Here is a 15,000-nt window from a genome sequence, read left to right as displayed (position 1 = left end):
ATAAATAGGGGCTGGATGTTACTGCACAGGAGGTGGGTCGCTGTCATGAAACACGTCCCAAACTAACTGATTCACTCATTCACACATTCATTCATTGTTACGGTAATGTAGGAGCGTTACTGTAACAATGTCTTTAGGTAACGCATTCTTTTGATAAGAAAAATGCAGAAAAAAGACAAAATAAGTTAAAAAGAACTAAGTGGAGCATTTCAACCAGGAGAGACTGGATGAGGATAACAGACATTTAATTGACGATGATCTGACGACAGGACTGAATGATGGTGCAGAGCTTGTACAGTTATGAATATTAAAACCATATTTCCTCAAATAGTGACCGGGGCGTCTACTGACCTCAGCTGCAGAGGGTACCAGGCTTTTATTAGGAGCAGACTTATATTAGAGGCAGGCTTTTATATTGAATCCCTCTGTTTAATAAGTAGATTTGCTCATATTGTAGAATGAATTTTGAATCAAACTTGCGTCTGGGTGCCACGCCCTGCAAACACGTGTGGTGAAAAAGAGAGAGCGAGTAGCTCCCCTGAAGGTCACACCTGTGACTGAGTTCACCTTGAACGCACCACCTCCAGCTTGGAGCGCTGGCCAGCGAGAGCGCTCAGGGCGTGGCATTTGCCCCAAGAAGTGATCTGCCATCAGCTACGCAGCAGCAGGAAACGGAGTAAATTAAATACCTCTACAATAAATACACTGTTTTTATTTGCTTTGCTGGGAGAAAAGATCTCTCTGATGGAGCTGTGGCCCTGCTCCAATTAGTTTATCCCCCAGTCTTCATTTGAGGCTTTTATATGTTTGTGTAGACCACGCCCCCAGCATTTATTTGAGGTTTTTATTGGACTACCGGTTTATATATTTGAGGAAATAGGGTATATGAATGGAGGGATCTCGGAGGCCGCTGGAGAGATCTTCCCCCGTGGGGTTGATGACAACCACCCGGACGGAGGACGGGTTGCAGGTTTATCCAGAATGTGGCGTGTACATGTCCTGAACCCCGTTGTGGCGCCGCAGGAGCACCCGGACGGCATGACGCTGGTGAAGGAGGAGGGCGACAAGGACGAGAGCAAGCAGGAGCCCGAGCCGGTTTACGAGACCAACTGCCGCTGGGAGGGATGCTGCCGCGAGTTCGACACCCAGGAGCAGCTGGTGCACGTGAGTGGCGACGCCCCATCCCAGAGAAACGTGCCGAGGCGTCGCCGGCGGCAGCCGGTGGTCGCTGGAACATGAATAAACAAATACAAACGTCATCATTATCATCACGGTTTCACTCTGCATCGGTGGATTTGGATGAAAGACTTTGACAAACTGTATAAAACAATATTACAACGACATTTTTATTAAAGCAATAAAACATTTTGGGGCCGATGCACTGAGTCGTCTTTAGGTCCCAAAATGTCCTAAATTTACATTTTCAATTCACATTTCGGCCGATGAGCCACAGACTGAGGCTAAATAAGAATCTCTCTTCCTCTGTTTTCTAAACTGACATTAAAAGGTCAAAGTGCAGATATTCCACACAGCAGGTGTCACTCGACAAATGATCAGACGCTACATCCCAAACCTATTCACCGGCATTTCCTGTTAGAAAATAACAACCAAACAGCGACTGATCCGTCTTGGAAGCGTGCCGTGACCTGGCGGTGGCGGCCGTGACCCGGCGGCGGCGGGGGCGTGGCAGGTCTCAGCCTCCGGTTGTGGTTCTGAGGACGCTCCGCCGGCCTCCAGCGCCACGTCACAACCACTGTTTCTCCGCCCGCTCGGAATTTGCGATACTCACAATGTGTTTCCCCCGGAGTTCAATGGCTGCAGCACAGCACAGTGACTCCAGCAGCAGCAGCAGCAGCAGCAGCAGCAGCAGCAGCAGCAGCGTCAGTGACTGATGCTGCTGCTGCTGCGCTGATTGGATCGGGGCGGCGACGGTAATGGCTTCAGAAGGCGCCGTTAACTGATTTGGTGTATTACACAACACCGACGTTCTGTAATACACAGCGGCGGCCATCGCTCTCTCTGTTCTTGGTCCGTTCGGAGGCCTCCTCCCTCCCTCTCTCTCTCTCTCTCTCTCTCTCTCTCTCTCTCTCTCTTCCGGGGAGATGGATGGCTCGTCCTTCGGTGCCTGAGGGGTTTTCCGCTGAAGCTAAATATTAATGATATTATGGTCTGCTACGCTCGACACTTGCACTGGTGTCGGCCACAGACCTCCCTTGCGACCGGTGAACTGGTTTCCAGCGCGGCCCTGCCCTCCCGCTTTACCCCGAATCCGGCGACGGATCCGACTGCTGGGAACCCTGCCCTCTGGTGGCCGCCGTAGCGCGGACGTGTCGGCCATATTCAGGAAACGAAAGCGAGCTGCAAACTTCCTTTAGAGCGTAAGAGCACGGAAATTAAAACCGACACAACTCATTCATATAAAAGCAGCGTAATCACTGGATTCTGATTGGATCATCCTGGTTCAGTGGTTAGTCATTTCTGAATAATGACCGCCGTTGCTAATGACTGGTTGCCACGGGCAACCACATCTCTGCCCGTTTTCATGGCCCTCGTATCACGCCGCCTTCAGGCTAATGCGAACACTATCTGGTGGCGCCATCTGGTGGCATGACGTGGAAAATACGGCGGACGACTTGGCGACGCGAACGTGGATCTCAGAACGTGAAGAACAGTAAACGTCTCGGTCGTAAGCAGGACGTTTGTTTTGTTTTGTTTTGTTTGTTTATTTTAACCTGTGCTGTCAGCTTGCTGGGCATACAACACAGAGTATTTGTGCCATTTGCATCCAGGACAGAGTTAGTCTGGAAGAGGAGTTCAAGTTCTCGACCTGCAATGCAACTCTTTATTAATTCTTAAATCATCAAGAACTGCTGCAAGGACGTTTGTTTTGGACGGCAGATAGTTCACTATGTTGTTGCAATGGCGGCTACGTTGCTCCGACTATTTTTTGTGGCTGGAAGCTCTTAAATTAGACCTAATAATTATAAAAACATTTCAAATTCATATTCTGTTTCAAATGTTCATTTATTCACTCTGTAGCTGAACAAGGAGCCGCCAGCCTCTTATTAGACCCGAGCCACTTTGTTGACGCAAAATTTGTTGCAGAGGGGCGGGGTTTACGGAAGAGGGGTGGAGCTCTTCGGTTTCAGACTCTCCATAAGCAACGAATGAGACCTCCGGAGAGTCACGGCGTTTGTCGGATTCGGTGTAAAGCCGTCTCAAAGCTACAGAAATACACTAACGTGCTGAGAGCGGTGAACACACACTGCTACGCTACGTGCACCGAGTCACACACACACACACACACACACACACACACACAAGCACACACACACACATGCATATACACACACACACACACACACGCACACACACGCGCATACACACACACATGTATACACACACACACACACACACAAGCCCACACACACACATGCATATACACACACACACACACACAAGCACACACACACGCGCATACACACACACACACGCATACACTCACGCATGCACACGCACGCACGTAGACACACACACACACACACAGACACACACACACACACACACACACATGCATACACACACAAACATACACACACATGCATACACACACACACACACGCACACGCATGCACACACATGCATACACACACACATACACACACACGCACACGCATGCACACGCACGCACGCAGACACACACACACACGCATATACACACACACACATACACATACGCATGCACACACACGCACGTAGACACACACACACACGCATGCACACACACACACGCATGCACACACACACACGCATATACACACACACACATACACACACGCATGCACACACACGCACGTAGACACACACACACACGCATGCACACACGCACACGCGTGCACACGCACGCACGTAGACACACACACACGCACACGCGTGCACACGCACGCAGACACACACACATCTGATGGAAGGATCCGTGGCTCTCCACAGCTGTCTGTTTGCGCTCTGACATTGCAATCCTCCTCGCGGTGGTAACCTCTATCTATAATTGATATCCTTTGCGCGAAATGGGCTGCCTCCCTCTTTTGAAGGGCTCTGCTCAAAGGTTGAGCATCTTGACAACTTCTTGCCCCCTGTATCTGGGAGGGGGGTGAGGCGAGGAGGGGGGGAGACGTTGGGGCCCTGTGGGGGAGAACGGGGGCTGGAGTTCTGCAAAAAAATAAAAAACACCCCCAAAAAACACCTATATACCCCCCTCCCATGCCGGTAGACCAGGTGCCAATCTGACCTGAACAATGTCCTCACTCCCCCCCCCCTCCGCTCAGGCTGTTTAACCTTGGTGAGACAGGCTGACAATCAGCGCAGGGCAGTGATTGCCATAAACACAGATAGCAACACAATCCTTATTAGGGTTTTTTTTCAGGTTTACATTCACATCTTGGAATAGTTTCTTTTTTCATCTTTTCCTCCCCCCTTTCCTCTCTCTCTCTTTCTCTGCATCAGACTTCCTGATATTGCATTTTAATTCTCATTTCCCATGCACATGCAGATATGGCGAGGGACGCCATAGACCCCCCCGCCCCCCGTCGCTCTAATTCGATGGAGCGGAGGAGAAAACGTTCTTATCTTTCCACCCCCCTCACACTCCCCCCTCACACTCCCCCTCACACTCCCCCTCCCTCAGTAACAGGGTAAGTACAGTACGAGCACCACAGCGGCTCCATGCACACTGGGCGGTGGGTGTGGGGGAGATTTCCATATAACAAAACAATGGAGAATCCCCTCCCCCCCTATGGCAGTCTCTTAGTGCCCAGAGCTATTATTATTATTATTATTATTATTATTATTATTATTATTATTATTATTATTATTATTATTATTATTATTAATAATAATAATAATAATAAGAAGAAGAATAAGAATATATAATGACAAAAATACTAAAAAATTATGAATATTGATGATGAAAATAATAAATATATATTATATATATATTGCACCCATCAAAATGTTGAAGAATAAATAAAAAAATATAAATGTAATAATGAGAAAAATAAAATGATGAGAATAATAATAATAATAATTAAAAAAAAAATTATAATAATAATAAATATAATGTATATTGTTCAAGTTCAAGAAATTATTTGTCACATACATACATATATTGTACCTAATATCAAAACATTTTTTAGGATTAATAAAACATAGACAGAATATAATAAAAATAATAATAATAATAATATAATCATCATCATCATCATCATCATCATCATCATCATCATCGGCAGCAGCAGCAGCAGCAGCAGTATAATCATTATGATCATAATAAACTGCATTTATTAAACCTGCAAAGTGGTTTAAGTTAATCAGAAACAAAGAAAGCTTAACGCAGAATTTTAAACAGCAAAATAAACACTTTATAGAACAGATTGTTTCTATTTAAACAGATTTAATGTTCTCGTGCTTTGTATTTCATTACGCTTCTGAATCCAGTGTAAAAACCACGACGCCGGAACCGGAATGACGCGTATTAGTCATTCTGCTGCTTTCTGCTTTTTTTGGTTTCCTCGTCGTCTTTTTCCAAACGTCCTCCTTTGTTTTTGTGCTCGGCCTCATTTTTTCAGGATTAAGTCTCCACACACACACACACACACACACACAGACACACACACACACACACACACACACACACACACACACACAGACACACACACACACACACACACAGACACACACACACACAGACACACACACACACAGACACACACACACACACACACACACACACACACACACAGACACACACACACACAGACACACACACACACACACACACACACACACACACACACACACACACACACAGACACACACACACACACACACACACACACACACACACACACACACACACACACACACACACACACACAGACACACCACCCATGTTCACTCCACACACTGTACCGTGACGCTCCTTATCCTCTTGCTCTTTCTTTCTCTCCCTCCCTCTCCCTCCCTCTCCCTCTCTCTCTCTCTATGATAAGATCAGCATCAGATCTGCAGTTTAGTGCAGTTATCAGTGCAGCCCAGTCAGCCGGAGCTGAGCTGACGTGGTTGTGGTTCATTTATTTCATGTACCTCCACCTATTACACTTCAACTCTGCAGCTCTCAACCTCCCTTTTTTGTTGTTGGGAGGGATAAACCTCTCCATCACCATCTCCTTCTCCATCCTTCGTTCCCTCTCTCTGACTTTTTCTTTCCCCTCGGAGGGAGAACTCTGGAAGATACGCTTCGCTCGAGTCTTTAATGTCGCTGTCGGAGTGGAGGTGGCGGAGGCCAACCCTTCAATCCCATAATTCCCTGAAAGGGTCTCGGTGCCGACTCCTTGTCTCTGTGTTGCCAAAACCTTCCGACGTGGACCAGCGAGACGGCGCTCGTTTGAAGTAAAGAAAAATAGAAATCTGCGTTTCAAATGTTGTGAACGGTTCCCAGGTGACGGAGGAACTCCACCTTTATCTCTGCTCTGCTTCATTCAGTTAAAATCAGGGTTTTGGGTTAAAAGGAGGAGGTGCAGTGATGGATGTCACAGTGTAAACATCATTTTCCAGAACCTTCTTTGATCCTTGAAGTTTATTGATCCTTTATTGTAAAAACATGGTCTTCTATCCGTCACAGTTGACGTAGGCTCGGTCCGTCGGCTCCGCCCAAAGTCATTGAAGTGGCTGGAGGGGCGAGAACGCAACGCCCCCTGGTGGACGAGCGTCTCCATTGACAACAGAGCGACCGACGCATTCCTAAATAGGAAAAATGCCAAATCCAGATTTTTCAACAGGAAGATGAGAACGATGTCACCGAGTCACGGCGTCACGTCGTCTCGGAGTCAGGTCGTCACAGAGTCACGTTGTTACGGGGTCAGGTTGTCATGAAGTCATGTTGTCACGGTGTCAGGTGGTCACGGAGTCAGGTCGTCACGGAGTCAGGTCGTCATGAAGTCACGTTGTCATGGTGTCAGGTCGTCACGGAATCAGTTCGTCATGGAGTCACGTTGTTACGGAGTCAGGTCGTCACGTTTTCACAGTCACGTTGTTACGGAGTCAGGTCGTCATGAAGTCACGTCGTCACGGAGTCAGGTCGTCACGTTTTCACAGTCACGTTGTTACGGAGTCAGGTCGTCATGAAGTCACGGAGTCAGGTCGTCACGGAGTCAGGTCGTCATGAAGTCACGTTGTCATAGTGTCAGGTCGTCACGGAATCAGTTCGTCATGGAGTCACGTTGTTACGGAGTCAGGTCGTCACGTTTTCACAGTCACGTTGTTACGGAGTCAGGTCGTCATGAAGTCACGTCGTCACGGAGTCAGGTCGTCACGTTTTCACAGTCACGTTGTTACAGAGTCAGGTCGTCACGTTGTCACGTTTTTACGGAGTCAGGTTGTCATGAAGTCATGTTGTCACGGTGTCAGGTGGTCACGGAGTCAGGTCGTCACGGAGTCAGGTCATCACAAAGTCACGTTGTCATGGTGTCAGGTCGTCACGGAGTCAGTTCGTCATGGAGTCACGTTGTTACGGAGTCAGGTCGTCATGAAGTCACGTCGTCACGGAGTCAGTTCGTCATGGAGTCACGTTGTTACGGAGTCAGGTCGTCACGGAGTCAGGTCGTCATGAAGTCACCTCGTCACGGAGTCAGGTCGTCCTGGAGTCACGTTGTTACGGAGTCAGGTCGTCACGGAATGTTGTTACGGAGTCAGGTCGTCACGGAGTCATGTCGTCACGGAGTCAGGTCGTCATGGAGTCACGTTGTTACGGAGTCAGGTCGTCACGGAGTCAGGTCGTCATGAAGTCACGTCGTCACGGAGTCAGGTCGTCCTGGAGTCACGTTGTTACGGAGTCAGGTCGTCACGGAATGTTGTTACGGAGTCAGGTCGTCACGGAGTCAGGTCGTCACGGAGTCAGGTCGTCACGGAGTCAGGTCGTCACGGAGTCAGGTCGTCATGGAGTCACGTTGTTACGGAGTCAGGTCGTCACAGAGTCAGGTCGTCATGGAGTCACGTTGTTACGGAGTCAGGTCGTCATGAAGTCACGTCGTCACAGAGTCAGGTCGTCACGGAGTCAGGTCGTCACGGAATGTTGTTATGGAGTCAGGTCGTCACGGAGTCAGTTCGTCATGGAGTCACGTTGTTACGGAGTCAGGTCGTCAAGGAATGTTGTTACGGAGTCAGGTCGTCACGGAGTCAGTTCGTCATGGAGTCACGTTGTTACGGAGTAAGGTCGTCATGAAGTCATGTCGTCACGGAGTAACGTTGATACGGAGTCAGGTCGTCACGGAGTCACGTTGTTACAGAGTAAGGTCGTCATGAAGTCACGGAGGCAGGTTGTCACGTTGTCACGGAGTCATGAAGTCACGTTGTTACGGAGTCAGGTCGTCATGAAGTCACGTCGTCACGGAGTCAGGTCGTCACGTTCTCACAGAGACAGGTCGTCACTTCATCATGTCGTCATGTTTTCATGAAGTCACATCGTCATGTTGTCACAGAGTAACGGAGTCATGGAGTCAGGTCGTCACATTGTCACGGAGTCATGAAGTCACGTTATCAGGTAGTCACGTTGTCACGGAGTCATGAAGTCACGTTGTCAGGTAGTCACGTTGTCACGGAGTCATGAAGTCACGTTGTCAGGTAGTCACGTTGTCACGGAGTCATGAAGTCACGTTGTCAGGTAGTCACGTTGTCACGGAGTCATGAAGTCACGTAATCATGGAGTCAGGTTGTCAAGTGGTCATGTGTCATGGAGTAAGGTCGTCACGTCGTCAGGTCGTCACGTCATCATGGAGTCATGTCGTCATGTCGTCACGTCGTCATGGAGTCAGGTCGTCACGTCGTCATGGAGTCAGGTCGTCATGCCGTCATGTCGTCATCATGGAGTCATGTCGTCACGTCGTCATGGAGTCATGGAGTCAGGTCGTCACGTTGTCATGGAGTCAGGTCGTCATGCCGTCATGTCGTCATCATGGAGTCATGTCGTCACGTCGTCATGGAGTCATGGAGTCAGGTCGTCACGTCGTCATGTCGTCATGGAGTCAGGTCGTCATGCCGTCATGTCGTCATGTCGTCATCATGGAGTCATGTCGTCACGTCGTCATGGAGTCAGGTCGTCATGCCGTCATGTCGTCATCATGGAGTCATGTCGTCACGTCGTCATGGAGTCAGGTCGTCACGTCGTCACGTCGTCATGGAGTCAGGTCGTCATGCCGTCATGTCGTCATCATGGAGTCATGTCGTCACGTCGTCATGGAGTCATGGAGTCAGGTCGTCACGTCGTCACGTCGTCATGGAGTCAGGTCGTCATGCCGTCATGTCGTCATGTCGTCATCATGGAGTCATGTCGTCACGTCGTCATGGAGTCAGGTCGTCACGTCGTCACGTCGTCATGGAGTCAGGTCGTCATGCCGTCATGTCGTCATGTCGTCATCATGGAGTCAGGTCGTCACGCGTCATGGAGTCAGGTCGTCATGCCGTCATGTCGTCATGTCGTCATGGAGTGGAACGTTTTGAGTCGTGTTGAAGCGCGGCTCAGGGCCTTCACGTGGCGGCTGCTTTGCCTCCATGCTTGGAAGCTGCAGGGGGGCGGGGCCACAGAGGGCGTGGCTGATATCCTGCTCAACCTCATGCACTGGGATCAAACTGCCCTCGGAGGAATGTGGAACCAGGGCTTTTCAGATGAAGTGGGCGGGGTCCAGATGTTTTCCCTAATCTCTGGGGGTTCAGCCTGTGAACCTGAGTGTGTGTGTTTTACTTGTGAGGACCGGTCTCCAAGTCGAATGTTTTCTTTGTGTGACAGTGTGTAAATGTGAGTGTGTGTGTGTATGTACATGTATGTTTGTGTTTGTATGTTTAGGTATATGTGTGTGTGTGTGTGTGTGTGTGTGTGTGTGTGTGTGTGGTGGTGGTGGTGTCCTTGTTCTTAGATGTAGGGCTGGATGTGTGAAGCCGTTTTCTGTTTTACACACACACACACACACACACACACCCCAGGCTGCAGGCCGTTTAATTGGTGAAATGCTGATTTTTTTTGATCAGGACAAGGATTAGTCGCCTCTTATCGGTCTGGAGTATCTCACTCCAAGATGAAAAGACTCAACTACTGTAGCCTCCCCCTCCTCCTCCCCCTCGTCTCTCCATCCCCCTCCCTTGTTCTCTCCATCCCCCCCACACATCCATCCCTCTCCGTCAGGTTCATTCAGTTTCATTGGCATCAAGGTGCAGAGAAGCAGTAGAACTCGGTGCTGGTTCCGTCTGCATCCATCACCTGAAACAACTCGGTGCCGTCTTGACTTTACTCACAGTTTTAACACCGTCTCTACATTTTTCGGGGGGTTTTGAAAAAAATGCCGTAGACATCTCACAGCAACCACAACCAACAGAATAACCACGTCTGAAATATGAGCTCTGAACATTTACTGCTGTGGGACAAATGATTGTATTTTATGAAGGTTTTGAACAGATTATTTAAAATATTTGACAAAGCCAACCTCCCTCCCTCTCAGATCTCCCCCTTCTTACCCCCCCCCCTTCGTCTCCTCCTTTTGTTTAACACACACACACACACACACACACACACACACACGCGGGGGCCTGTGTGGCTGACACCGCAGCGCGTGTATGATTTATTAGCGGCTGTTTGATAAAGCTAAACGGTGTTGTGGGTCCCAGCGCTGAGTGGAATCACCGTGTAAACAGCCTCCGCTTTTCATGCACGCTCACATTCTAATGCACGAGCTGCGTCCCGCCGAGGCCTCGATAAGGAGCCACGGAGCGTGTGTGTGTGTGTGTGTGTGTGTGTGTGTGTATGTGTGTGTGTGTGTGTGTGTGTGTGTATGTGTGTGTGTGTGTGTGTGTGTGTGTTTGGAAATCCACGCTCTGAGGATTATTTATTTTGTCTGTTTGGTGAGAAGGGAATCCATGTAATTTAGTTTAACAGTGAGAAAACACAGGCACATCAATCCAGGTGTAGCAGCGTGTCTCTGTCTGTCTGAGGTTCTACCCCAAAATCTGCTCAATTAAAACCTCTTTATTTAACAAATATATGACTTTTAAATATAAACATATTTTTGTTAATGTTTATATTTGAGCTCTTTTTAATATCTGCAGTAGATTAGTTATGTGGCCGGGGGTGTTGTGTCCTTTGTTATGAGTGGGACCTCGAGAAACGTTGTGATGAGAAGCTCCAACATGAACTTGACTGTTCCTCATGACCCTGCAAGGTCAGAGGTCAGGGGTCAGGTGTCCATCCTCCCCGTCTTCCGCTCCGTGGGCTCAGGAAATCCATCTCCGCTCCATCCGTTTATTTTCTTCTCTTATTTGGCTGCTGGGGCCGATAAGATGTCGGCATCAAGACGAATGGCCGCAACACGCCACGATGTTGTGGTGTGGCAGGGTCGTGGCGTGTGGCGTGGCAGGGTAGTGCCGTGACAGCGTTGTGGCGTGTCAGGGTTGTGGCGTGGCAGGATAGTGGCGTTGCAGCGTTGTGGCGTGGCAGGGTCGTGGCGTGGCAGCGTTGTGGCGTGGCAGGGTCGTGGCGTGGCAGCGTTGTGGCGTGACAGGGTCGTGGCGTGGCAGGATAGTGGCGTTGCAGCGTTGTGGCGTGGCAGGGTCGTGGCGTGGCAGCGTTGTGGCGTGGCAGGGTCGTGGCGTGGCAGCGTGTGGCGTGGCAGGGTCGTGGCGTGGCAGCGTTGTGGCGTGGCGTGGCAGGGTTGTGGCGTGGCAGCGTCGTGGCGTGGCAGGGTCGTGGCGTGGCAGAATAGTGGCGTGGCAGGGTTGTGGCGTGGCAGGGTCGTGGCGTGGCAGGATAGTGGCGTGGCAGGGTTGTGGCGTGGCAGGATAGTGGCGTGGCAGCGTTGTGGCGTGGCAGGGTCGTGGCGTGGCAGCGGTGTGGCGATGCAGGGTCGTGGCGTGGCAGCGTTGTGGCGTGGCAGGGTTGTGGCGTGACAGGGTCGTGGCGTGGCAGGATAGTGGCGTGGCAGCGTTGTGGCGTGGCAGGGTCGTGGCGTGGCAGCGGTGTGGCGATGCAGGGTCGTGGCGTGGCAGCGTTGTGGCGTGGCAGGGTTGTGGCGTGACAGGGTCGTGGCGTGACAGGGTCGTGGCGTGGCAGCGTTGTGGCGTGGCAGGGTCGTGGCGTGACAGGGTCGTGGCGTGGCAGCGTTGTGGCGTGGCAGGGTTGTGGCGTGGCAGCGTTGTGGCGTGGCAGGGTTGTGGCGTGGCAGCGTCGTGGCGTGGCAGGGTCGTGGCGTGGCAGGGTTGTGGCGTGGCAGGGTCGTGGCGTGGCAGGATAGTGGCGTGGCAGCGTTGTGGCGTGGCAGGGTCGTGGCGTGGCAGCGGTGTGGCGATGCAGGGTCGTGGCGTGGCAGCGTTGTGGCGTGGCAGGGTTGTGGCGTGACAGGGTCGTGGCGTGACAGGGTCGTGGCGTGGCAGCGTTGTGGCGTGGCAGGGTCGTGGCGTGGCAGCGTTGTGGCGTGGCAGGGTTGTGGCGTGGCAGCGTTGTGGCGTGGCAGGGTTGTGGCGTGGCAGCGTTGTGGCGTGGCAGGGTTGTGGCGTGGCAGCGTTGTGGCGTGGCAGGGTTGTGGCGTGGCAGCGTTGTGGCGTGGCAGCGTTGTGGCGTGGCAGCGTTGTGGCGTGGCAGGGTCGTGGCGTGACAGGGTCGTGGCGTGGCAGCGTTGTGGCGTGGCAGGGTCGTGGCGTGGCAGCGTTGTGGCGTGACAGGGTCGTGGCGTGGCAGGATAGTGGCGTTGCAGCGTTGTGGCGTGGCAGGGTCGTGGCGTGGCAGCGTTGTGGCGTGGCAGGGTCGTGGCGTGGCAGCGTGTGGCGTGGCAGGGTCGTGGCGTGGCAGCGTTGTGGCGTGGCGTGGCAGGGTTGTGGCGTGGCAGCGTCGTGGCGTGGCAGGGTCGTGGCGTGGCAGGATAGTGGCGTGGCAGGGTTGTGGCGTGGCAGCGTCGTGGCGTGGCAGGGTCGTGGCGTGGCAGGATAGTGGCGTGGCAGGGTTGTGGCGTGGCAGGATAGTGGCGTGGCAGCGTTGTGGCGTGGCAGGGTCGTGGCGTGGCAGCGGTGTGGCGATGCAGGGTCGTGGCGTGGCAGCGTTGTGGCGTGGCAGGGTTGTGGCGTGACAGGGTCGTGGCGTGACAGGGTCGTGGCGTGGCAGCGTTGTGGCGTGGCAGGGTTGTGGCGTGGCAGCGTTGTGGCGTGGCAGGGTTGTGGCGTGGCAGCGTTGTGGCGTGGCAGGGTTGTGGCGTGGCAGCGTTGTGGCGTGGCAGGGTTGTGGCGTGGCAGCGTTGTGGCGTGGCAGCGTTGTGGCGTGGCAGGGTCGTGGCGTGGCAGCGTTGTGGCGTGGCAGGGTCGTGGCGTGACAGGGTCGTGGCGTGGCAGCGTTGTGGCGTGGCAGGGTCGTGGCGTGACAGGGTCGTGGCGTGGCAGCGTTGTGGCGTGGCAGGGTCGTGGCGTGACAGGGTCGTGGCGTGGCAGCGTTGTGGCGTGGCAGGGTTGTGGCGTGGCAGCGTTGTGGCGTGGCAGCGTTGTGGCGTGGCAGGGTCGTGGCGTGGCAGCGTTGTGGCGTGGCAGGGTCGTGGCGTGGCAGCGTTGTGGCGTGGCAGCGTTGTGGCGTGGCAGGGTTGTGGCGTGGCAGGGTTGTGGCGTGGCAGCGTTGTGGCGTGGCAGGGTCGTGGCGTGGCAGCGTTGTGGCGTGGCAGGGTCGTGGCGTGGCAGCGTGTGGCGTGGCAGGGTCGTGGCGTGGCAGCGTTGTGGCGTGGCGTGGCAGGGTTGTGGCGTGGCAGCGTCGTGGCGTGGCAGGGTCGTGGCGTGGCAGGATAGTGGCGTGGCAGGGTTGTGGCGTGGCAGCGTCGTGGCGTGGCAGGGTCGTGGCGTGGCAGGATAGTGGCGTGGCAGGGTTGTGGCGTGGCAGGATAGTGGCGTGGCAGCGTTGTGGCGTGGCAGGGTCGTGGCGTGGCAGCGGTGTGGCGATGCAGGGTCGTGGCGTGGCAGCGTTGTGGCGTGGCAGGGTTGTGGCGTGACAGGGTCGTGGCGTGGCAGGATAGTGGCGTGGCAGCGTTGTGGCGTGGCAGGGTCGTGGCGTGGCAGCGGTGTGGCGATGCAGGGTCGTGGCGTGGCAGCGTTGTGGCGTGGCAGGGTTGTGGCGTGACAGGGTCGTGGCGTGACAGGGTCGTGGCGTGGCAGCGTTGTGGCGTGGCAGGGTCGTGGCGTGACAGGGTCGTGGCGTGGCAGCGTTGTGGCGTGGCAGGGTTGTGGCGTGGCAGCGTTGTGGCGTGGCAGGGTTGTGGCGTGGCAGCGTTGTGGCGTGGCAGGGTTGTGGCGTGGCAGCGTTGTGGGCTGGCAGCGTTGTGGCGTGGCAGGGTGGTGGCGTGGCAGCGTTGTGGCGTGGCAGGGTCGTGGCGTGACAGGGTCGTGGCGTGGCAGCGTTGTGGCGTGGCAGGGTCGTGGCGTGACAGGGTCGTGGCGTGGCAGCGTTGTGGCGTGGCAGGGTCGTGGCGTGACAGGGTCGTGGCGTGGCAGCGTTGTGGCGTGGCAGGGTTGTGGCGTGGCAGCGTTGTGGCGTGACAGGGTCGTGGCGTGGCAGCGTTGTGGCGTGGCAGGGTTGTGGCGTGGCAGCGTTGTGGCGTGGCAGGGTCGTGGCGTGGCAGCGTTGTGGCGTGGCAGCGTTGTGGCGTGGCAGGGTTGTGGCGTGGCAGGGTTGTGGCGTGGCAGCGTTGTGGCGTGGCAGGGTCGTGGCGTGGCAGCGTTGTGGCGTGGCAGCGTTGTGGCGTGGCAGCGTTGTGGCGTGGCAGGGTCGTGGCGTGGCAGCGTTGTGGCGTGGCAGCGTTGTGGCGTGGCAGGGTTGTGGCGTGGCAGCGTTGTGGCGTGGCAGCGTTGTGGCGTGGCAGGGTTGTGGCGTGGCAGCGTTGTGGCGTGGCAGGGTCGTGGCGTGGCAGCGTTGTGGCGTGGCAGGGTTGTGGCGTG

At 53.8% G+C, this 15,000-nt stretch overlaps 1 protein-coding gene across 1 annotated transcript in view; it reads left to right on the top strand.

Moving 5' to 3' along the window:
- Positions 1–15,000, top strand: part of gli3 (GLI family zinc finger 3) — a 155,073-nt gene that overhangs the window by 125,377 nt on the left and 14,696 nt on the right. The window contains exon 10 of the mRNA XM_080020166.1: positions 1,024–1,164. Coding sequence (XP_079876292.1) covers positions 1,024–1,164 — 141 coding nt within the window. The remainder of the gene's footprint in view (positions 1–1,023; positions 1,165–15,000) is intronic.

This window comes from Zeus faber, assembly GCF_960531495.2.
Source record: "Zeus faber genome assembly, chromosome: 19".
In the NCBI taxonomy this organism is placed as follows: domain Eukaryota; kingdom Metazoa; phylum Chordata; class Actinopteri; order Zeiformes; family Zeidae; genus Zeus; species Zeus faber.
This window is presented reverse-complemented; position numbering and strand designations above follow the sequence as displayed.